Source organism: Drosophila biarmipes, chromosome 2R, assembly GCF_025231255.1.
Source record: "Drosophila biarmipes strain raj3 chromosome 2R, RU_DBia_V1.1, whole genome shotgun sequence".
NCBI classification, from domain to species: Eukaryota; Metazoa; Arthropoda; class Insecta; order Diptera; family Drosophilidae; genus Drosophila; species Drosophila biarmipes.
The window spans coordinates 20,601,167-20,623,932 of record NC_066615.1 but is presented as its reverse complement, the minus strand read 5'-3'; the positions used below and the strand labels follow the sequence as shown (position 1 = coordinate 20,623,932).

General features: G+C 39.1%; 1 protein-coding gene across 1 annotated transcript; it reads right to left on the bottom strand.

The window, feature by feature from the left end:
* Positions 1 to 471: 471 nt before the first annotated feature.
* LOC108023130 (neuropeptide CCHamide-1 receptor) lies at positions 472 to 22,585 on the bottom strand. Its single transcript, XM_017092400.3, has 9 exons — positions 22,246 to 22,585; positions 9,344 to 9,852; positions 6,106 to 6,332; positions 5,417 to 5,520; positions 5,149 to 5,358; positions 3,878 to 3,981; positions 2,991 to 3,128; positions 1,566 to 1,712; positions 472 to 1,486 (listed from the first exon to the last, which is right to left on the bottom strand). The coding sequence occupies exons 2-9, from the start codon at positions 9,703 to 9,705 to the stop codon at positions 1,276 to 1,278; spliced, it is 1,503 nt and encodes a 500-aa protein (XP_016947889.1). The 5' UTR covers positions 9,706 to 9,852; positions 22,246 to 22,585; the 3' UTR covers positions 472 to 1,275.
* Between the last annotated feature and the right edge of the window lie 181 nt (positions 22,586 to 22,766).

The window sequence follows — 22,766 nt, the reverse complement described above, 5'->3', positions numbered from 1 at the left end:
ATATCTCAATTCTAGATCAATCTAGGACCCCAAAATGCTTCAAAGGGTTCCGCAATGGCTTTTTAAATCGAACGACTGTTTCAGGAATTTGCAAGCCGAAAAAAAGGCCCCAAAAAATGGTCCAGCGATTTGTTTGATGTGAATAAGATTAAGTTGTGACTCCGATTTCACCTTTTGTGCCTGCGGCCAAACCAATTAATCTCCCCAAAAAGTGTCCCACGCAGAGCCCTAGAACCGCAGGGAGTTTTCCGAGCCCAAACCACTCCAGTCCAATCCGCTTTCCCTTTTCCCAGGTCACGACCGGCCTGCTTTTTTGTTGTTGTTACGGCGGAGAAACTTTTCCTCTAGTGCTCCTTAAAGATGTCTTTTGTTATTTAATTCCCCATAAATTTCCGCGACTTGTTCGCAGCTCTCTGGTTTTTCAGGACTTTCACCGACTTTTCCGGGTCACCCAGACAGATGGAAACAAAGTTTTTAACGCACAATTTACATTTATTTTCAACTATATGCCGGCACATAAAAATGTATTTACAAAGTTTCTGTGATTAGCTACAAAACGGGGTCTATTTAAGAGCACACCATATGTTTTAGCTTTCTCCTTAGATTAAGAATTATATCATTTATACGCAAAATGTGTTTAGCTTAAAGCCGTTGCCACGGCTGCAGTAATTTACTCTAAGACTTTGACACGAATAAAATACATCAAAATTCTTTGGTATGTTTATATGTACATTATAAGAATGTTACTTCAAGTTTGTAAGTTTGGTCGATGCCAAAGTTATATGCTAAGTCTATAAAATATAGATTATAGGGGTAGTGTTGAAAACAAGGAGTGGGGGAATTCTTCTTGTATGGGAAACATGTGAATTACCCTAATAAGTATGCTACAGAAAACTTAAGGAAATTGTTAAGCCTAAATCTATTAAAGTTTTCAGTTTACAGGTTTTAAAAAAAATCTTTATTAATAATACAACTTAAATTAAGAACTTGTGTTCAAATATATTTAAATAAGATGTTTTATTAATCCTATAAATGACAAATTCAAAATACCCTGATAAGTGCGCTATAAAAAACATAGGAAAAGGTAAAGCATCAACCTATTGAAAACATTTGTTGCAATATTTTTAAAAATTTAATAAATTTAAAATTACAAAGCTTTAAACAACATTTACTTTTGATTTCGATAGAGAGCTAAGGATACAATGGCAACCGGCTGCCCGAATTCCTGTAAACTCCGTTTAAATCCCTGGTTTTTGCGCAATTTCTTCCCGGGCTTCAGTTTAAAAGGGACTCCTGGAACTTTGGGGGGTGCGAACGCTTCTGCTGGCCAAGTTCGTTAAGCGGCAGAAAGCCATAGCCCGGCGGTGCTTCATTGTGACCCGGCGCCTGGCCCACTGGCAAGGCCAAATCCACGGCGGAAATGGGGGCTCCGTTCTGATTCCCCCCATTTGGCAGCGTGGTTATCGTTGTCTCCTGCAGGCGACAGCTGTGCGTCCATTGTGGCGATTTAAGAGTGATGCGTATTTTGGGGAAATTCGGCAAACATTTGCCGGGGAAAAGCTCACCTGCGAATGGTGCTCTGGTAGCAGGAGTGGCGGGACTGGAAGCGCTTCGAGGCGGTGCTGGTCAGCGAGGTGTCCCGGTGCATGCAGAAGGTGTCGTGCTGGCCGCGCTTCTTGCGCCGTCCGCTCGCTCCGCGGCAGAACAGGTATCTGCCGGATACGGATGTCGATGTGTGGATTGTGGACGTGGATATGCAATAAAACGGAGTTCCCATGGCCGGGAACAGAAAGCCAGATTCGCGTGTCAAACAAAAATATTTCATAAAATTCGCTCAAATGTCAGAGTGTGTGGGGGGTTGAATGTGTTTACGCAGAGCAAAATGAATCTCAACCGATTTAAAGTATCTAAGATTTATTATAAAAATAATTAAATAAATTTCTTAAAAATGTAATAGGTTTCATGTTCAATAATGAACATTTAAAAAATGAAAAGACGAACCAAGAACGACAAAACAGTATTAAAATATTTTAATTTAAGAATTTGTCTTCGTACTTTTTCAAGAAAAACCGTTCTTGAAATTGAGAATATAGTGTATTTGAGAATGTTTTTGCAAATCTCAAATATAAATAAAAAGTTTATCGCCTATTTTGCAAGCATAAGTTTTTTCCTTCAAAATGTATTAAATTTTTAAAAATACATAAAATGTTTTAACAAAAATTTCTTAATAGTTCGTTTTTTTTTTCTCTGTGCATGCATGAAGGTCAGGCGCTTTGCTAGTTCAAACGGAAACAACAAACAATTTCAAATTGCAATTTGAGAGCTGCTGCAGATACAGATACTTATTTCGAAGGGGAATTTGTGCAGTTGGTCATTGAGTGCGGTTCAATGCAAGCTGAGAACAAAATTAGAAAGCTACATAAAAGCACCATATGTGTGCCAATTTATTATAGCATCCTAATGGTTTTTATGAAAAGCTATCCAATAATATCAAACTTAAATTGAATACAAACTCCTTTTGAAGTGCTGTGCAGCCATTAATTATTCCACCTGCATTATCATGTCATCGCAGAGCTCTCAATTTGACAGTCATGAATATTTAAATTTAAACTAAAGAAAAACTGCAAAAACTTTTGAGAATAAAAACATACAAAATACAAAGAGGAATTCAGAGCATGTACCAACTCCCGAAGAATCGCAATGAACGAACTACTGAATGTTTTGTGCGAAAAGTTTTGGGTAAAATCATAGTGAACTTTCAAGTCACGCATGTTTGGTCAAATGTTTTCAGTTTTTTTTCTGTTGCTCGAAAGTTATGAGTTTTGTTTAGAAAGGGAGATACAAATTGCAGTTGGCTTACGCTTACAGTTACGGGGCTACAGTTTGTTTATTGATTTGCTAGCGACAGTCGTCTGCCGACTAGCGAGTACCGATTAATCATGCTGTAGCGCTGTTATGCGGCTGGTGGATTGATGTAAACGAACAAATACCTATTGAAATGCTTGCGGAAGGCGCCGCTCACGAAGTACAGGGCCACGGGGTTGGCGCAGCTGTTGGCAAAGGACATGCAGTAGGCGACGATGCGCAGCACATGCCAGAAGGCATTGTAGTCCTCCTGGGCGGTGGGCCTGCAAAACGGTAAAAAGTACGGAATGGTATCCCTTAGTTACCTTACTCGACTAACAGATACTCATTAAAAAGGGTGGCACCTCTGGGTAATGGCCACATGACATCGGGTTTAACTTCGATATGCTTAATATATTTTCAGTTGAATGTATATATTCAGTTAGGTATCCTTTAAATCGGCCTGGCTTTACTAAACGTTACCTTACTTAAAGTTTTTTTTTTATTCAATTTTATTTTATTTAAGTCATCTATGACTTTAAGAATATTTTTATGTTACAATTTAAATTGGTAAACCAAAAAAATATATATTTAATATACCAAAAACATTAAAGTGGATCTTTAAATGATATAGAATACCTAAAAATACCTATACCGGTTAGTCCAATATACCCCTTTAATCCCCGAGCACCCCTTTCAAGAAAAGCACACAAACAAACATCGAGAGTCAGAGCCTGCAAAGCACCCATAATGGAGATATCAGGGGGAAATTGATTGTCCAGCGTCCCGGGTGAACAAGTGTCGGACAAATAGCAACAACATTACTCATACGCAGGACTCCTTTGTGAACAGGCATGGGCTATGTGGCAGCTATGCAGCTGTATATATACACTATATCCCTTGCTGCTGGCAGGTTCCCTTTTATCCGCTTGACAAATTGACTTTCCATCCATTCATTCATGACACCCAGTTTAGCAGAACCCCTCTTTCCCTGGGGAAGTTGATCGAAATCAGGGGAACTTGGAGCACTCACCAGAAGTAGAACCAGAGGAAGAAGACGTGGTAGGGCAGAAAGCAAATGCCAAAGATGACAACGAAGGCCAACACGGTAACAGCCACCTTGCGACGAGCCCGAACCTGGAAAAAATTAAACAATACACCAAGTTTATGCTAAATGGACTTTAGAAAGTGGATATTAATTTAGAATATATGTTTTTGTAGTCCTAAAAAATACACCTTTTAGAGGAACTCTTTTCTATTATTCATTGATGTTTTACACTAAAAAATTTAAAGGTTACAGGCTTTAAGCCCTTATGACACTGGCTTTTATTTTTTCGGTTTTGCTAAGAAAAATTTAAAAATCAATACAAATTTTGTATGTTTTAATAATTAAATTCAAAACTCCATTTCCATGTCCTTTTAAAATAAATCCAGTCATTTAGCCAATTAAAACCAAGTGTCAAATGGCCTTAAACATCATAAAAGAACATAAACATCGTCTAAAACCTTAAAATTATATACTTCAACGCTGTCTATTGTTCCGAAATTGAATCTTTAAGGACCCTATCGTTTATATTGCCATAATAAAGTAGAGAAGCCATAGAAATTCAACAAAAAGACAGAGACAATTGGGGGCAGGAAGCTCGACCAAAGTTTGTTCACAAACAAAAGCGAAAACTTCTAACGACCTGCAAGTAAATTGAGCTCCAACTTTAAAGAATGGCACTTATAAGAAACATTTTCTAGTGATAAACCGTTTAGAATCTGTGACCAACAAATGTTTATTTGCTTTATGAAAGTCTAGAAACACGTGCTTTCTGAAAGACAATTCTAAAAGTCAAGCACACACGAGTTTCCTTTGCAGATAAAAGCAAGTGGAGAAGTTCTAACGAACTGGAAATAAAATACGAAACAATTTGCTCCTGAAACGTATACCATTAGGTGGTGAACTCCCCTTGCGACAGCTGGCATAAGAAATACTTATTATTGATGGGAGCACAAAGCACATGCTGTTTAAACCACTAAAAGTTCGACAATTTATTCTAGTAACCCTTCAATTGAAATTTCAGAGCGATGGTCCAGTAGCATGAATATTTTATGCCACCCAACTGAATGGAAAAACTTTTCTGCACACACATTTTATTTTTTTGCGGCTGCAGACCTTGTGAAAATAGTTGTGGAAAAACTTTATAATTCACTTTTCTGAAGCCGCCCCTTTTTTATGGGGCTAGGAGGCGCTTAATGATTGATTTCAATTGGTGCTTATGGATACCTTTAGAGGGCATGAATGGATTTTGGGCATACCTGGCGCACGGCTCCCTGAATTTCGCCAGGAACACTGGCCGAATACATCAGGTGGAGGGCGATGAGCACGTAGAACACGGCGATGATCACCAGGGGCAGGGCGTAGTAGACGAGGAAGTGCAGCAGGACCATGGACTTGGCGTAGTTGATGCCCCACTCCTCCGGGTACGGGTAGCAGATGACAATCGACTTCTCGTTAATCCCGAGGTGCTGCAGGGTTGGGATTATATATAAGCGGGGGTTATAAAGGTTAAACGGGATGACCTGCCTTCAGATTGCTGCCCAGGAGGGCTGGCAAGCCGCAGAGGATGGCCAGCAGCCAGATGGACACCGCTGTGGCCAGGGTCATCCTCGTGGCCCGACGACCGCCTCCTGAAATTATATTTAAAATTTATTAGTTAGTTAGAAAATGTTCAACATTTTTCCCAGCCAATATTTTTAGGGAGCTTCCACCGAGTGGCATTTCTAGTTTCAAACCATTTTAGGTTTATTAATTTTCCAGGAATTTAAAATGAAAATCAAATTCTTTTGCTGGTTGCAAAATATTTGGTGGGCATATGGAAGGTGGTAAATGTGGGTTTAGAGTTCAGGTGAACAAGGGAATTCCGCAAAATATTTTGAGTTAATTTTTGCTTACTGTAGATGTTATAAATTAGTAAGCTGATGCTTACTGAATTTTGTTTTAAATTATAAAAACATGTAATTTTTTAAAGAAAGCTTTTAATAATTGGAGCTTTTTAATAAAATGTAACAATTTAATTAACTAAATTTAAAAAAAACTAAATAAGGCTGTTTTAGAATGGGGAAACATATGTATAACTAGAAGTAGTGCAATTAAAAAATTGTTGGTGTATATGAATGATTGAAATTTTAATCCTAAATATTTGTTATATTCTCTTTGACGTCGCAGGTCATATATCGTAGTAAGGTACTCTATGTACCTATGGACCAACTTACCATGAGCGTGGAACTTCCTCAAGGGATCCACGATGGCAAAGTACCGATCGCCCGACAAGGCGGTCAGCGTGAAGACCGACACCCCAATGGACACATCCTTCATGAACTCCGAGAGGCTGCAGAGGAAGCTGCCATACGGCCAGTACTCCACAGTGTAAACCGTGGATGCCAGAGGAACCGTGGTCACAATAACCAGCAGATCCGCCAGTGCCAGTGATAAAATATACCTAAAATAAGACATTTTTATTAAAGAATTTTAAGTGCAGGGAGAATAAAGAAAGGGGCACCCCAAAGATTTATGCTTATTTTTCGAGATAGGAGGGCTGACTTTACGGCGGGGTTAACTCATCTTTTTGGCCAGCACGTGTCCTTGAAGTGTGATAAAAATGTGGCACCCATTTGATTTATGTTTGCCAAATTTTTTAGGGAATTGTATACACTATATATGCTGACTGGGGGTAATACAATGACCATTAAAGTTGATTTATCTGCCCAAAGCCTTATTAAGTGGCATGTAAATTTTGCGCTTCCGGAAATTTCACTATTTGCTTTTTCGGGGGCCTTTCTTTTTAGCATCTGCCACCACACACTTGAGGCCGCGGTGGCTGCGAGTAAATGGATCTCTTGCAGCGATTCCGACTTTATCCGAGCTCTTGGCTTTCCATAAATAAGCTGCATGTGGCACTTTGTTTGCCGCGCTCTAGAAATGGAAATGCCGTCGGAAATGCAACACCAAATTACGCTTTTGTGGCCCCCGGCTAAGGCGATAAGGGTCTCCTGGTCGCCTGGCCAGGCACTTGGCTTTTGAAGCACCCATTTTGGCTTTCACCCAGGGAGCGAAATGCAATTTCAGCGTAATTTGATCAGTTGACATTTCCTTTCGTCTGCGAGTTTTATGTGAGTTAAGCCCGATGCAAAATCGTGCTGCAAAATCATAGTTTATGCCCCGGCATTCGTGACGGGATTAAAGTGGGCGTACTTCCATATATGGGGCACAGCAATCCAGCTTTAAGTGGCGCAGCTTTTCAAGCCGCACTGACCACTTCCGCCAACAAAGTGGAATGTTTTAATTGGCCACAAGCCGCAAGGGCAGGCTTTTCTGCCCCCCATCGCCCGCCCCCGACAAAGGTCATCCGCTTAATGATAAACTCGTGTCGCTAATAAACTTCTTCACCGAGCCGAGATGTTGCCACTGGAAACCGTGCTGTTTAAGTTATTTATTTTACGAGCGCGGAAAATTATCGAGAAAATTGTCGGCCAACTTTGAGCCACAGGAATTCCGGAGCACTTGAAGTGGCCAATCAAACAGTTTTAAGGTAAAATATAACTTTTTCTTTAAGTTTATTAGGTACAAACTAGTTTTACACTTCAGGCTTTCTGTTATGAAAGATATATTTAAAGAAAATGAGGGTGAAAGGGTCTGAGTATTGGCCTTAAAGTTCATCACTTATACGCACTGCTGCCTTAAATCACTCATACGCAGTGTTGCCTTCAATGTACTTATAGAGGTTACAAATAGCTTCGTTTATAAAATACTTAATATAAGAAGTATCAGATTTATGTTGTGAAATGTTTTTCAAGCATTTTAGTGGTATAAAAATGTACCAATAAAGATGCAAAAAGTGTAACATGTTTTACCCTTTATAGTCAATATCTCAGAATATCCTAGAAAAGTTCAAAAGATTTTGATGTTGTCTTTAGTGTTATCTTAAAACAAAATTATAATAATAAAACTTTTAAAATTGGGAAAGTCTATTATCTCATAAGTTGCGTATTTAAAAGGTTTCCCAACAAAAATAGGACCTACTTTTCTCTTAGTTCAAAAGAGATATAGTAAAAAAATCCTTAAATTGCCATTTCCTTGAACAGTAACTGTCGCATTAAATGCCTCAATTCACCGAATGGCTTCCCTCGGCCCCAGAATGCTGCTGCAATCCAAATTCAGTCGCCTTTAACGAATTACTCCGGCTTCCCAGAGCGTCGGCAGGCGGGATGTTCGCTCGTGTAAGTCACATAAGGTTATTGTCTGGTTGAAAATCATATTTATCTCGGCCCTAAGCCCGGCACAATAACTTGATTTATGGCGCACAATGTGCGTACGTAGGCAGTACGTACAAAAATCAGCCCCGACATGACTAATTAGCTATGCCATTTTGTTGCTCCACGGCGAACATCTGAACGTCTAAACACCCGAACTTCGCAACATTCAAAGACCAACAGCTGCCAATCGATCGACAGAATGTGGGCTTGTCGGGCGCATGTGAAAGGGAAATTTTGAACAATCTCCAGGCGGAGGCGGCAACAGCATTACCATTATCATCGCCACCCGACTGACTTTTCCTGCCTGGCACACCACTTAATTAACCGGTGGTTGGGGGTCGGGAAAGGGCGCACTTTGTGGCACTGCTCTTGGCCAACTCGTGACATTTGCCTTTGCATGCATAATTTGGCGCAGACTCTTCGCTGCCAGGCGTGCGGCATATAATTAAATTCAATTTAAGTTGCCGTAAATCAAAGAGGCATTTTCCAAGTAGGCTGGCAGGCAGGTGTTGCGACTACTGGATTTCCTATAGATACCCTAGACGTCGGTCTCTTTTAGTAATGAATTAGGTCGTAATGTAGTAGTATTAGTATTTTTACCAATAATATTAATCCTGAAATTCTTCCAAAAAAAGGCGTGAAAGTAAATAAAAGTTGACGTATTATTTTAAATAATATAGTAATTTAAAAATCTTTAACCTAATCTCTTTTGAAATCGGTAAATATTTTAATTTAATTTAACAGCTTATGATAATAAATATTTGTTTTCATAAACATGAATGCGTTCTTTAATTAGTACTTTATGTACTATGGTTTAAAGATATAATATGGTTAGTTAATTTCAAAATATCTGCGTCCTTAAGATCTATTCTAATAAAACAAAAAACAATTTTATAGGAAACGATGTCTTATAACAAAGAATTTTAAGTATCTCTTTAAAAACCCATATTATCTTTGAAATACGTTTTTGAAATAAATATTAATATTATATTAATAACAAAACTATTTGTAAGTAACATAAATATACTTGTGTGTATACCCAGAACTGAGATATTTATTGAATAGAGTATATTTGATATAGAAATTATTCCAGCATAAACAAAAGGTTAGGCATGACCAATGACCCACCATTACCATAAGCTAGCCCCCTTTCACCCATCTTTCCGAAAGTTACGGAAACTTTTGCCTGGACACTCACGTGTTTGGGACATTCCGCATCTGTCGCACGCTGAGGAAGACCACAATCAGGGTGCCATTGCCCAGGACGCCGACGACGAAGATCAGGGCGAAGAGGATGGGCACGATGTAGGTTTCCGGTCGCCGGCCGTAGGGCACGTAGGGTGTCTCGGTGGCGGCCAGTTCGCTGAAGTTCTCCGCGGCGGAGGGGGCTCCGTATCCGGATCCGGTGTCCAGGAGCAGGGGCCACTGGGTGGTGGACGTGGCCAGCATGGCCAGATCCCACAGAGCCTGCGTGGTGTTCAGGGGCGTGGGCAGGGGCGGGGAGTCCCCGGAAAAGTCCACATCCAAGTCCATTTCCATGCTCACCAAGTTGGCTATCATCAGGGGAAAATCAACTGACTCCGCTCGCTTTTCCTTTGCCAGTGTGTTTCCTGGCCCACAGACAGGGAAATTGTTTAAGCCAACATGATTAATTTGATTCCTTCACGGCTCGTTGCCTGCTGCATTTTTGCATTCAATTTCAGCCAACTGCAAAATGGGGGAAAAACAATAGAATTTGTAACATGAAATTGATTCAATTTGCTCTCGGTTTTGTTTAATGGCCGTGTAGGAAATTCAATTATTCAGTACCAAATACTTGCCGCCCCACAGCCCCGAAAATATTTTGTGCCATTAAATGGTCGACTCAACTCGTATTTGTTTACTTTTCCGGGTGGCAAATTGCACATTTACCTGTATTTACTGTGCGATCAATTTGTTGGTTTTCGGTTTTTTCGGCAAACAGGTTCTATTGTTCTAAGGCAAACTTGCCTGTTGAGTGGGTAGCATTCAAAGGGTTGAATTAAACTTTAATTGAAGTAGGTTCGGGCCCTAATTGTAGAGTTTTGGAGTGGAAAATTGGGAAAATAAAGGAGAAGTTAAGGGTATTTTTATTGATTTTGCTTTTTATTTTGAGGATTATTATTTTTTAATATTTTTCAGATCTAAAGAAACACTATTTGTATGTTTACTTGGTCACCACTTATTTAAAATCAAAGTTAAAGGAATGAAAGAACATTTTTGATACTTAAATTTTACTGAGCCAAAGAAAATAATTAGTGGGTTAATAATAACATTTTATAGTTTAAAACGCATTCTTAAGTATTTATAAATATCCAATCGATTTTTTAGGCACCTTTTTAACTGTTGTAATTTGGTTTTCTAATTTTATTAAAATTATCAAGGGGTAATAAAATCATATTATATTTTTAATTACATTTTTAAGGGATTTTTAGTACCTAACATATTTTTTAATTTTGTAATGTGGTTAATTAAATTTCTCAAACCCACAAGTAGCAAAAGTCTTATTATAATAGAAATTACATAATCACACCTAGCTGGTCATCAACTTTGATCCCATGCAACCTTGTTTGATTTATGCCCTTTTGAAATTGAAATGCATTTGTTCTCTTAACTGGATAATTGCATCACAGATGCACATTTGCTTTTCCAGCAGAACGCATCCCAGAACACTTTATCCCCAAATCGAGTTTGGCCTTCAGCTGGCTAATTTGGTATTCCGTTTTTCAAAGTTTATCAAAACACGTGCCAACTTTGCATTAAAGCTGGGGTGCGATGGCAGCAGGAAAACCAGGCCATGAGTGGGGGCTTTATGCTACAGATTTATGGCATTAGCGTGGAATTTCTTATCAACTTGATGGTGTGGCACTACCTCCCCCTTCGACACTTCAAGGAATGCATATCCCGTCATTACATTTCCAGCCATTAACCGCACATACTTACAAACACCATCTCTCAGCCCGGCAGAGTGACGCATAAAATGTAACCGACGCCCGAGGAAACTTCAATGACTTGGACAGCCAGCGGGAAAAACAGGAAAAACAGAAGAAGCAGGAAAATCAGGAAAAGCAACAACAGCAGCAGAAGGATTTTCCTGAGAGAAGGAAAACTCTGCGTAATTGAAATCTGTGCGTTCCGCTTTTCCTCGTTCGCCGCCGCTGTCATTCCTTTGTAATAAAAATATGAATGGTCTGCCATCCAAGATCCAAGATCCAGCATCCAGCATCCAATGGCGTTTCCTCGCCAGGTGAATGTAAACATCCGGACAAATCCCTAGCCCCCCCGGCCATATTCACCTCTTTGCCATCCGGATGCCATCGAAAGTGTGATGGAGGGTCTCTAAAAACAGATGCCTTAAAAATCAAATCCGTACGAATGCATAAATACAATTTGCATAAGCCCAGAGAGGCGTTATTCCGATGCCACAAAGTTGCCAGTGTGAAAATGTGCACGAAAGTTTGCAGTTTACATGAAAGGATTCCATTTTGTTTTCTTGAAGGGTTGCTGAGTTTTAATTTCACAAGTTGAACTTGCTTAAGTTCAGTTTAATAGCTCTGCCACTCGGTAACATAATCTTATCGAAGGACTAATTAGGCAAAGTTTAGTTGCCACCAACTCAGGTGAACAAGAAGACCAAGTTTTCAATTTTCCATTTAATAGTTTGAGTCTTATAAATTAATTTTTGCAGGTTGTGGAGTATAATATCCCAACGCCTGCTGTTTTTGCTGCTAGTTAATAAACACAATTGATTTTTAATTGTTTAACGACCATAATTCGCTGCCGTTTAATTGCCTAGAACATAAAAAACATATTGGTGCGAAGGGAAATTACCACAAGCCAAACAAACAAATAAAAGCGGGTACTCGTGGCGTATGAGTAACATTAAGTATTCAGTAAATTGATATTGTTAAAAGCCCTTTTACGTGCATAATGTAGTTGAAGTTGCCGGGCCTAATTAAAAATGTATTACAAAGTTAATTACATTCGATTTAATAAACTATATCATTTATCAAGTGGATTTTTTAATGAGCAACTGTGATTTTTGGGATGGGGTGGCGTATGAGTAATATTAGGTACTTAATATTTTGGAAATGGTATTGGATACTTTGTAAATGCATGTTATTCTAGGCATTTTATTATGGCAGGTGTGTTGTAATATCTTTAAGAAAACAATTTCTTATTCTTTCTCAGGCTATGTATTAATGAAAATACTTTCTTTATTAAGTCCTTATAATTTATTAAATTGATTTTCCCATGAATACCTTTTCTTGCTCCCCTGATTTTGACCAACTTTTCCCTCCTCCTATAAATGCCTATTCTAAAGGTTAAAATTCGCTACTTTCTAAGACTTCTCAGAAGTTCTTGCACTCCAAGTAACTCGAGTTGAATTAAATTTCCCATTGTTGACCTTCTTGAAAGGCTTCCCGTGGCTGGTCAAAAATTGAGCCAGCGAATCCGGCAAATACCCGAAAATGCAAATAAAGTGCTGAGAACAAAGGCATATTAATTAAGTAACTCCGGGCAGAGAGCAGAAAATCGCTGAAATATTTTTGCAACTGAAGCTGGCTGGCCGGGTGATGAGCCCGCTTGAAATGTCAGCATGGTCCGCATTGTTTGCCGCCCTTGGTAATTAATTTGTTAACTGAATGTTAACACAAGTGGGTGGCAAAGTTCTGGCCGGCGGTCAGGTTTGCTTGCACAACACTTAGCTAATTGAATTTTGACACTGACTAGGCCAAGTGATAAATTATTCCCTTTAAAGTAGGCACAACGCACAACATCTAATTCGACGGCATAACAAATTCATGGCCCCAAGCGAAAAGTGATCTATTTTGGGATCGCCGCCATTAGGCCGGCAAATAAACCTGTTAGCCTATATCAATAACTGGCTTACATCGCCCTCCCCCGCAAAAAAGCGAAAACAACTTCACAGCGCAGTGTCGTGATTTATGACAGCCGGTGGCCGGCAGAGGTCCGCTTATCTGGTGGCCATCTGGATGTCAAATGTCTGCGGATGGACCCATCGAGTGGGTTCCCCTCGCTTTTCACCCTGTAAATGCCGATTGATAGCGGGGAGGTATCTTTGTGTCACTTAAAAAGGCATTGGGGTGGGAAAAAACATGTCAATGATTAATGAGGAGGGGAAAAAAGGGTGAAATATTATGAAATATTTATAATACAAAATTTCTAAAACCATTTATTAAACCATGCCTCTTCCTAAACCATAATTATGTTTGTTATTATGGCAGATGTTTGAAAGATGGATCCTTTCTAAAAGCTACTTGTTGCTGAGACAGAAAAAATTAATTTTGTTGCCTATTGTGTTTTTTTATTTTTTAAACCTAGTTATTAACATTTTTGTATTTACAATTTTGTCCTTTTTTGTAGTTCATTAGCTAAAAATTTTAGCGAATGTTACACGACAATTTGTATGTTAAATATAAACTATAAAAGTGTCTAAAAGTATGCAACAGTATAATTTGAATTCGGAAGTTTTATGTGTGTGTCCCAAAAGTTGAATTTGTTTTTTTATGTATATATTTTCAATAATCATAATAAAACCCAGAGGCATATCCTTACTTTCTACTATTTTGTAATTTTTTTTAGAGATATATTTACCAAGAAGTTTTTAAATTCATTTGGTATTTTTATTGTATAATATACATAGTATAAATATTGATATATTGATTTTTGCTACATTTCCAGGATAACTATCAGTCGCCATTAAACCTTAAACCCCCATACACAGTTGTTATATTTGTGACTACATGCTCTCGAGTGCGTTTGATAAATCAATGCAATTTATCAGTAGTTCAGCCGCGGACACACGCCACTTAAAATGCGTCGCACTCGGTTCCCGAAAACCCAGGGGAAAGTGGGTGTTACATCCCACACCATCCTAAACCATCCCATAACTATCCTAACCCAGTTGCGAAATTCTATTATCGCTTCGCAAACAGTCGGTCCACGTTGCCAGCCAAGCCGGCGGGAATCGAACCGAAAAGCGGCGGCAGGAGCGGAATCTTATCTGCCAGTCGGCTGGGACTTAGTGCGTCTCATAATAAATGCAGTTAAGTCGGGATTGTTTCGGGGACAAAGGGCACTCGACGGAATTCACAGCCACACACGAATGTTTTGCATAAATAACGCGGGCCTTCCAGATACTCTTACGCCCCATAAAGTGAAAAACAGCCCCCTACCTACTACATTTTTCATGAAATATGCGTCGAAAAAGAGGAGACAGGCTTTACCAAAAAGATTTGCGATTGGCCATTTGTTTTGCTGCCTGTAATTGAATACCTCGCTGCCTGTGTTTTATATTTTTATGCAAATATAATGAAAGGAAAATACCATGTTCAATCATTGATTCCAGGAAAAAACGCAGTCATTTTTGAATTTCGATACGAGGAATATTATTGTTTAATTCAGGTTGTTTGTGCGTTTGTCGCGTGTATTAAAGGCCGCATTAAAATCTTTAAAGCTGGGTTTGGCCAGCTTAAAATGCCAGACGCGGGATTATGGCTATATAAGTGTCCCCATGTTGGCATTCGCACATAAAACCACTAAAGAGCTGCGATAAAAAATCAAATTTAAGCATCCCGAAAGCCATTGCGAATACATTGTCATACTCGTAGTTGTATTTAATTTTTTGCGCTCGTTTATCGCGGCATTCCTCTACTTTCAGTTATTTCTATATATTATTTTTTCGGTTTTCATGAAAATGGTTCTGTCAATTCGCATTTAATGGCTTCGTTTGGTGGGGTTTGCTTTTTGGGAAAGCCAAGGGAGTGGGCTTAAAAATAAAGCCATAAACGAAGGGGGAACGGGGATTCCGGCTGTCGTTATCTAGATAAATTATTTATGTAATCGCGCGTAACCATTATTTTTATGAAATTCTCCTTGGCCTGCGGTCTGGCCCAGAGTGTCCTGGAAACAATTTTCCCACCCGCACCGAAAATCGATTGTCACAGGAGCACAGTGTTAACATTTTTCCTGAAAAATGTAATAAAAGCGGGCCCGGATAAGTGGGCTATGTGGGGGGGCGGGGCAAAAACAGGAGCGGTCCGGTCCAATCAATGCGGCAAAAACTTTAAATTACCAGCAGAGTATCCGCGGAGTACGCCCCCATGTATCCCCTAATAAGCAGTTGGGTCGCCGCCTCCGTTCGCCGCGTTGGGCGCAATTAGAGTGCATTACTATGTCTGAGTAAAACTTTGTCGGCGTCAGAGCCATTTCATTGTCGAACAGCCATTTTCCATGTGGGGCACTGAGGAAAATTTCGAAATTGTACCTATCTACCGCCTTTTTGAGCAATTAGATTCGAGCAGAATATCAAGGGTAGAATATTTATAATGTATTCGAACTAGAAAACTATAAAAAATCAAATAAAATTTCGCTTATATATTAATTTTATCAAGTTAACTAATTTTTGGATAATTTTAGGGCTAATGAATAACGTTTTAATATAAAGTCTCAAGACTGAATAAGCATTAATATAAGTAATATTTTCATACATATCAAGTGAGGATGAGTGATTTTAAAAGAATTTATTTCTTTTAAAAATGTTCCATTTAGGTTTCTTTAAATTTTATTAAGCTTTTGAACGAAAAATACAAATTATAAATATTTTTTATCACCTATTATTTATTTCATGATTTTTTTGTTTAAATATAATCTATATATTCTTAGGAAAATTTACTTGGCATTTAAAAATTTGCTTGCTTTTCATTTTAATTTTAATAGACAATCTTTTCTGCAAGTGTTTCCCCCATCGGAACCAATTTATTTTCCATGTATCTACCATTAGCATACAAACTATATACCATATAAATCTGAAGCACGCTGCAGTCCCCCGTTGCGAGTAAGGGAAATATCTGTCTTCTGTTCTTTGCCAAGCTCTCAGGCCAACCCAATTGCACTGGTTAAATGTTTTGAGTCGGCATTTTTAATATTTCCCGAGTATGTGATTTAACTTTTTATTCGAAATTCGGTTAGCTCGTTTTGCTCACACTTTAATTAAATCGTTTTGCATGTTAGACCGTTTTATTGCATTCCACTTTGCTCGGCTCTCAGCACTTGGCTCTTAATCACTCCCCACTGGTTTTGGCCGTAAAGTTTCCGGTTCTGCAATTTACGAGGTCTAATTGCCCGCTAAAAAGTGCCAATTTTTCGTCTCGTTTCACTTTTTGCATTATTTGTTTTCCTTTTTTGTTTTTGGGGGCTGAGGGGCGGAAGAGTCCTTCGCACGTACAAATGGAGTGTCCGACACTTGATTTATATACTTGAGTAATGGATGTCGCACACACAAAGTGGACTGGACAAAAGCTTTGCTGGCTGTGGGTGACAATTTGAAATACACAATACAAAAGGGAATTTTAAATGTTTTGTCGTAACAGGGAGTAAAATACTCTTTATGAAAGTTTTGACCTCAATAAGTGTTTGAGAGTATTACTTTCGGTTCAGTAAGGTTCAAAGTTATTGGGGAAATTAAAGAAGAATTGATACAAATTCAAAACATCATTTTTTCCACTTCTACCAGATATTCCCCAGTTGCCTGACCTACTTTCAGGCGTCTTTAAAAGATTCGCGTTCAGTTTTTCACACGCTGACAATTGTTCAGTTTTTTCCTTACATCTCAGCCGCTCATTAATTTACATTTTATTTTTTCGCCTAAATGCCAACCACTTAGCATAATTCAACACTCCCCTCAGAGGTCTTAATTTTACTTGTTTTTCACAGGCTTTTCCGTAGTTTGTTGACATTTCTTTGATGGGCGTAGAGGAGCAGCTTCATTATTCAGCAACAGCTGGTGGACCAGAGGGTTTCTCGGGGGCTGGGGCTGGTGGCCAGGGACCTCCTCCCCGGCACATAAATTTGAATGACTGACTGACGGACACGCCGCACTTATGCCTCAATCCATCCTGCCCCCCAGACATCAGCACATATATCATTTTCATTTTGTAATTTGTCTCCCGGCCCCCGACTCGCCGCTTTTGGCCCGGCTTTCGGCATTTCGCCTCGTCACGGGCCATTTTGTGCACAATGGCCCACAGTTAATTGGTCGGGAGTTGCCCATTTCAGGAGTCCTGGCTGCTTGGTGCTGGGTGCTGGGCCCTAGGAACTGGTGCCGGGTCCTGGTATCGGTGTCAGCAGAAGGCGCCTCATATTAAATTACATGACAGCTTACATGAGGTGCTAACTTCGCCCCGGCGAGCTCATTAAATGCGGAAAATAAATGGAAAACGGCGGATGGAGGCGGTCCTTGCTTCGCTCGTGAAAAATGCGGCAAATTCCATTTTGCTTATGCAATTTTAATCATTTTCCCGCGATACGCTTTTCAGCTTGTTGATTTTTAGTGAAGCGATTTGGCCGAAAACAATGTAATCAGCGCACATGACTGATTGCCATAATTAGATGATGTTCATTTCGGCGTTATTCCAATTTATCTGGGTTCTATTCTAATTCATCTGGTGAATGCTTAAATTCATTCAGGGGAATAATTGGAAACTAGTTTGGGGAAACTGATTTTAATAGAAGACAATTAGGCAAAAATGTTGCATTTTTTAGTTTTTACACTGGCTAATGTATTTGTATTATATTTTAAAACAAACTTTAACTGAACTAAAAACTAAATTACAATTTAAAACATAATTTTTCAAATTTTTTTCAAAAAAGGCTTGAAAAATTAAAAAAAAAAAGTTTATTTAATAAATATTTGCAGTAATATTCGACTTAAATTAATGATTTTTGTAACTGAAGAAATCATTTTTATCCCCCATTGTATTGTTTATAATTTCCTGACTTAAATTCCTTCAAACCATAATCTCCTGACACCCTTCTTCCGTTTTAAAGGCTTATTTCTGAGTACGATCGTAATCAAAGTTGTAAGCCATAATCCCCAGATTTGTAGGCCCTTTAATTGAGTGCAGAAATTCAGAAATACCATTTCCTGGGAATACAAGAAGATAAATGAATTTGAGTAGGGAGCCAGGAACTAAGACGTCGCACACTTTTCATATTAGAAGGGGAATTAATTAATTCCAAGCGTGCGCTCTATCAGAACAGCTCCTCCCAGAGGCGAAAGTATTAAAAGGTCTGTTTTCCCTCCAGTTACTTAATTAATGGGATGTATACACAGCACAAATATGCATAGTTTTAGCATTTCATAAGCCGGAGCCGGGCAAAAAGTCGGAAATAAGCAAAAACATTTAAATTCAACCTTTGTGCAATGCGGGAATTGCGGTTTCGTGTTACGCACAACCTAATAAGGCTAATTGCAATCGGTCTGACTTTCAACTTGGCTAAGCGGTGGAGCACTCTTCGGATTGGCAGGGGGTCAAAGTGCACTTCGAAATAAGCGAGTGCAAAAAATAAGTTTATTACCCAGGAGCTTGAAGGACTTAAAAGGTGGTAAATATGCTCAGGTGATGCTGGCATTTGAATGCATTATTTTTTAAAACAAATACAAGGTAGTAATACTTAACAAAATACAGATTTATTATTTTTTTAAATTCTGTTTTCTAAAGTAATTAATATACTTTATGACTATATCTTTTAGTCAAAAATGTTTACAGAAGTATCTAAAAAAGGTTACACCTTAGGCTTTAAATAAAAAGATTAAGTCATCTGAACTAGAGCTTATAGGAAATAATTAATTTGAATATTGTCAAGCCTATAGTAATGTTCTATGTTCTAAGTCATAGATAAAAAGATATAATAATTTAATGATCGTTACTTGAATACGTGTAAAAAAAGCTGAAACTTTAAGAAAGTAATTTCGGTATTTAAAAAATTAGAAAACATTACAACTGAAGAGTTTTATTCATTTCTTTCCATAAATTAAGATTTTTCCTTGAGTGGACTTTGAAATAAACAGGATAATAAACAATTTAATAATCAACCAAGAATTCTTTTTATAAAGAACGTATCAAAAAATACCTTCCTCCTTTTCTGCAGAATTTCCCCTTTGCGAGCACAGGCAATTAAATCATTTGCCATTTGCAGACACGCCGACAGCCACTGCTAATAACCTTTCCAGGAAGAGATTTGAATCGGGACGACAACAAGCCTGTCAATGTCCAGAGACAAGAGCCGGAGAAAGGTGAAAGCAAGGCCAGAGACAGAAAAGTGAGAGACAAAGGCACTTGAAAAGTTTCGCATCATTACTCGGGTGTTTTGTGGTGATTGGCTTTGGTATTTGGTTTTGCTATTGGCACTGGCACTGGGATGATCTCCCTGCCGCCCCCGAAGAACAAACAAGAACTTCAGGAGAAAGCCCAGTTCCCAGCCAGAAATGACAGTTTCTGACCCCTCAGAGCCGGACACTCGAAGTGTCGGGCAAACAAAATCATTCTGCCGACGTGCTTTGTTTGGCTGAGCGAACTTTGGCCGCAACTAAAACAAAGCAGGCAAACTGTCTTACATTTCAATTAAAGTTTGCGTTTGGCTTAAGTTCCAGTTTTCCTCGGCCTTGATGAACTGCAAATGCAAACAGCGCGCAGCCCGTGGATTGGGCTTCGCTTTCCACCTAATTAGGTGCAGTCGCTTGCCGCTTTAGTTTCGCTTTCATTCCCGCTTCCAACTGAGAGGGGCGCACACACGGCGTATGCGCAATATAAAAATTTATGACTCATAGAAATTAAATGGCTGTCATTCGTATGAATTAGCCGGGCGAAATTAGTTTGTCTTAGCAGAGATCCACGAAGGTTGAGGGATAAGAATGGGTGGGCTTTGGCTCGAACTGGGTGCGGTTTTCCAGGGTTTTCCGCGGGTTTCCGGGGTAAAAGACAAAAGCTTCTAACAAATGCGAGAGATGCATATCGAACTGTAGCCAGCATAAATCAAAGGTAACCCAAATACATAAATATCGTGTAGTAAACAGGTTTATGGGCCGGGACTTTGACTTCTGGGGGAGGAATAGAGACCCTATCCAAGCCATTTGCTCGCCTGTTCATTTGTATACACATTTTCAGGCCAAATAATGTATAAACTTGGCCTTTAATTGAACTTTTCGCAGATAAGCAGAGTCAATAAATCGCAAATGTAAAATGTTTCCAACTTTCGCGCGGCGTTTTCGCTGTTTATTTTTGTTTGTGTAACTTTTGCCAGCGAAAATTTGGCAAGGTGATGGTATTGTTAAAATTTTGTAGACACCTTAAATCAATCCATATCCATCCGAGGAAAATAGCATTCACGAACTTTTCACACATATGTTTCGGCCTTTTTTTGTTTAGACGATTTTGTTTAATGCTGTCGCGTCTGCTAATTGTAAACAAACTTACTCAATGGACTGAATGGATGGACGGATCGTGTCCAGAAGCACGCTCCATTTATACGGCATGGTGGATAGATAGTATTTTTAGATGGCGACCGACAGACAACGTGAATTTTCCAAAAGCCTGTAGTTGCCTTCCCCCTCACAGGTTTTTCCGATCGTGAGGCTTGTGTTAATGGCACATTTAAGCCGGCGAGCTACATAAATAGCTTCTCCGGTTGCCAAAAGCTAATAAATGGCACGCGTATCCCATGCACTTTGGGTTTCCACCTCCACCTCCATTTTCGTTTTTATTTTCAGCTGCAACCCCTCCTCTGAGTTTTCCCCCACACTTCTGTGCATTTCCAAGTTCCTCCCCCTGGTCTGCAGTGTTGTTTCGGTTTTTCCCTCTGGGTTTTCATTATCTTGGGGGTTCCTGGCTTGTGGCTAAGTGTGCAGCATGAAAAGGGTGTCGCCCAAGTCCTCAAATAAAACATGAGCTCAAGTTTCTGGTTGCAACTGAAACCCGGAACGGATGCATACACTAAATTAAAATTAAATATTTGCAATGTTTACTGTGCACTTGAAGAAAACTATAAAGTTATATTATCTGGTTTTAAAAATATTTCCATCTATAGTTTTTAAGTAGAAATAACTTAAAATAAATTTCCACTTTTTTTAAAGAAAGATGTATAAACAAAAGCTATTAAATTACTCCGAATAATTAAAGGTTTTTAAAACATATGGTTTTTATATTAATAGACGAAGAATTCGGCGAAAAGATTGTAAGAAGAATCTACATACTTGCCATAAGTCAAAATACATTTTCAGTTTAAGAAGGAAATAAATAAATTATAAGAATTAAGTTACTCAAGATTGTACAGAAAATTTAAGTCTTTTAAATTAAACAAAAAAAGTTTTTATTTTAAAAGAAAATATCCAGATTCAAGTTTTAAAATTAACTAAACTAAAAATAATGAAGTGGTTGCGTTTCCTGTAGATAAATATAAAAATATTTCCATTTCCAGTTTAAATCCTTGAATCACATGCCGTTTAGTTAAAAATTTCATGGGAAAGTATTTCTTTTAGCACAAAATATGTTCCCTGTAATTGAAAAGCCCAATTGAATAAAGAGGAATCCAAAGTTTATGGTCAACAAAATTCAAATTGAAATAGTTGCAAAAATAACAAAAATAACCGTTCGTATGATGGAATAGTTGGCCAGAATTATTCATTGAAATTACGTAACCCAAGATTGGAATTCAATGCACAATCAACAGGAAATCTATCAACATGCAGGGGCAGAAATTGCATTAAAATGGAAATTTCCCAGGGTCCGACTAGGGGGTGTGTTTCGAAAATTTCCAACCCATATTCAAGATTTATGGAGCCGTATGCAAACGGAAAGCGGAAGCAAAATAAACTGCACAAAAGCGTAACGGAAACAGAAGCAGAGCCCCAGGAAAGTGGGCCCGTTTTTGTCGATTTCGATGTGCCTGTAAATGCATATAAGCCACTTCCCCCGACTCGCAATTTACGAGTGCAACTGCAGTTTGGGAGCCGTCAAGGGCCGGAAAAGCTTATTTTTTCACGCGCTATTTTCCTCCTATTTCAAACGGCGGCGGGCCATAGGGAATTTGTGGAACTCGAATCAATTTTTCGGATTAATAAAGCGGCCATATGCCCCGAGTACCCTCGAGTGTCAGCTGTCAAAAAGCCAGAAAAATTACGCGAGATTAACCGATCAATTTTTAATTTGCCATTTCCGACGCCGCAGATAAACACATCCACATCCATCTGCAGTTATTATTTATCATGCTTATGCTTACATTGGCGTTAAAGTGCTTTCCGTGTTTTTAAGCGATTCCAGTCATCGCATTTGGGATGCCCATTAAACAGGATGTTGATGTGGATAAGAGGAGCACATGCCACTTGGGCCAAATTCTGTTTACACCCGCACAATGGTATGGCACAACAACAGCGACAACAACGCACACGGGAAGAATTTAAATTTGAATTTATTGGATTCTGTTTAGCGAAAAAAGCACTTGAAAGGCTGTATAGCCGGATATTGGCGTCGACGGTGCCAGAAACGCAGAGCACATCCGAAAAATTGGGTTTTTGAACTTGAAGTGTCCGTCGGCCAAGAGAGGAGAGAACGCATGCGACTTGTTGGCGCGCGCGAAAACGTTTGGCCTGCCTTTCCGTTCGCCAGGCTGTTTTGGGCCAAAATTGATCCGGAGATTGGTTGGTAGTGGCGCCAGAAGGGGAACCCCCCGCTCGGTTTGGTTGGCTGAAGTGAAATGCCGGCTCTCTGGAGCGCAGGCGCAGAAACATGTTGCCGACGCAA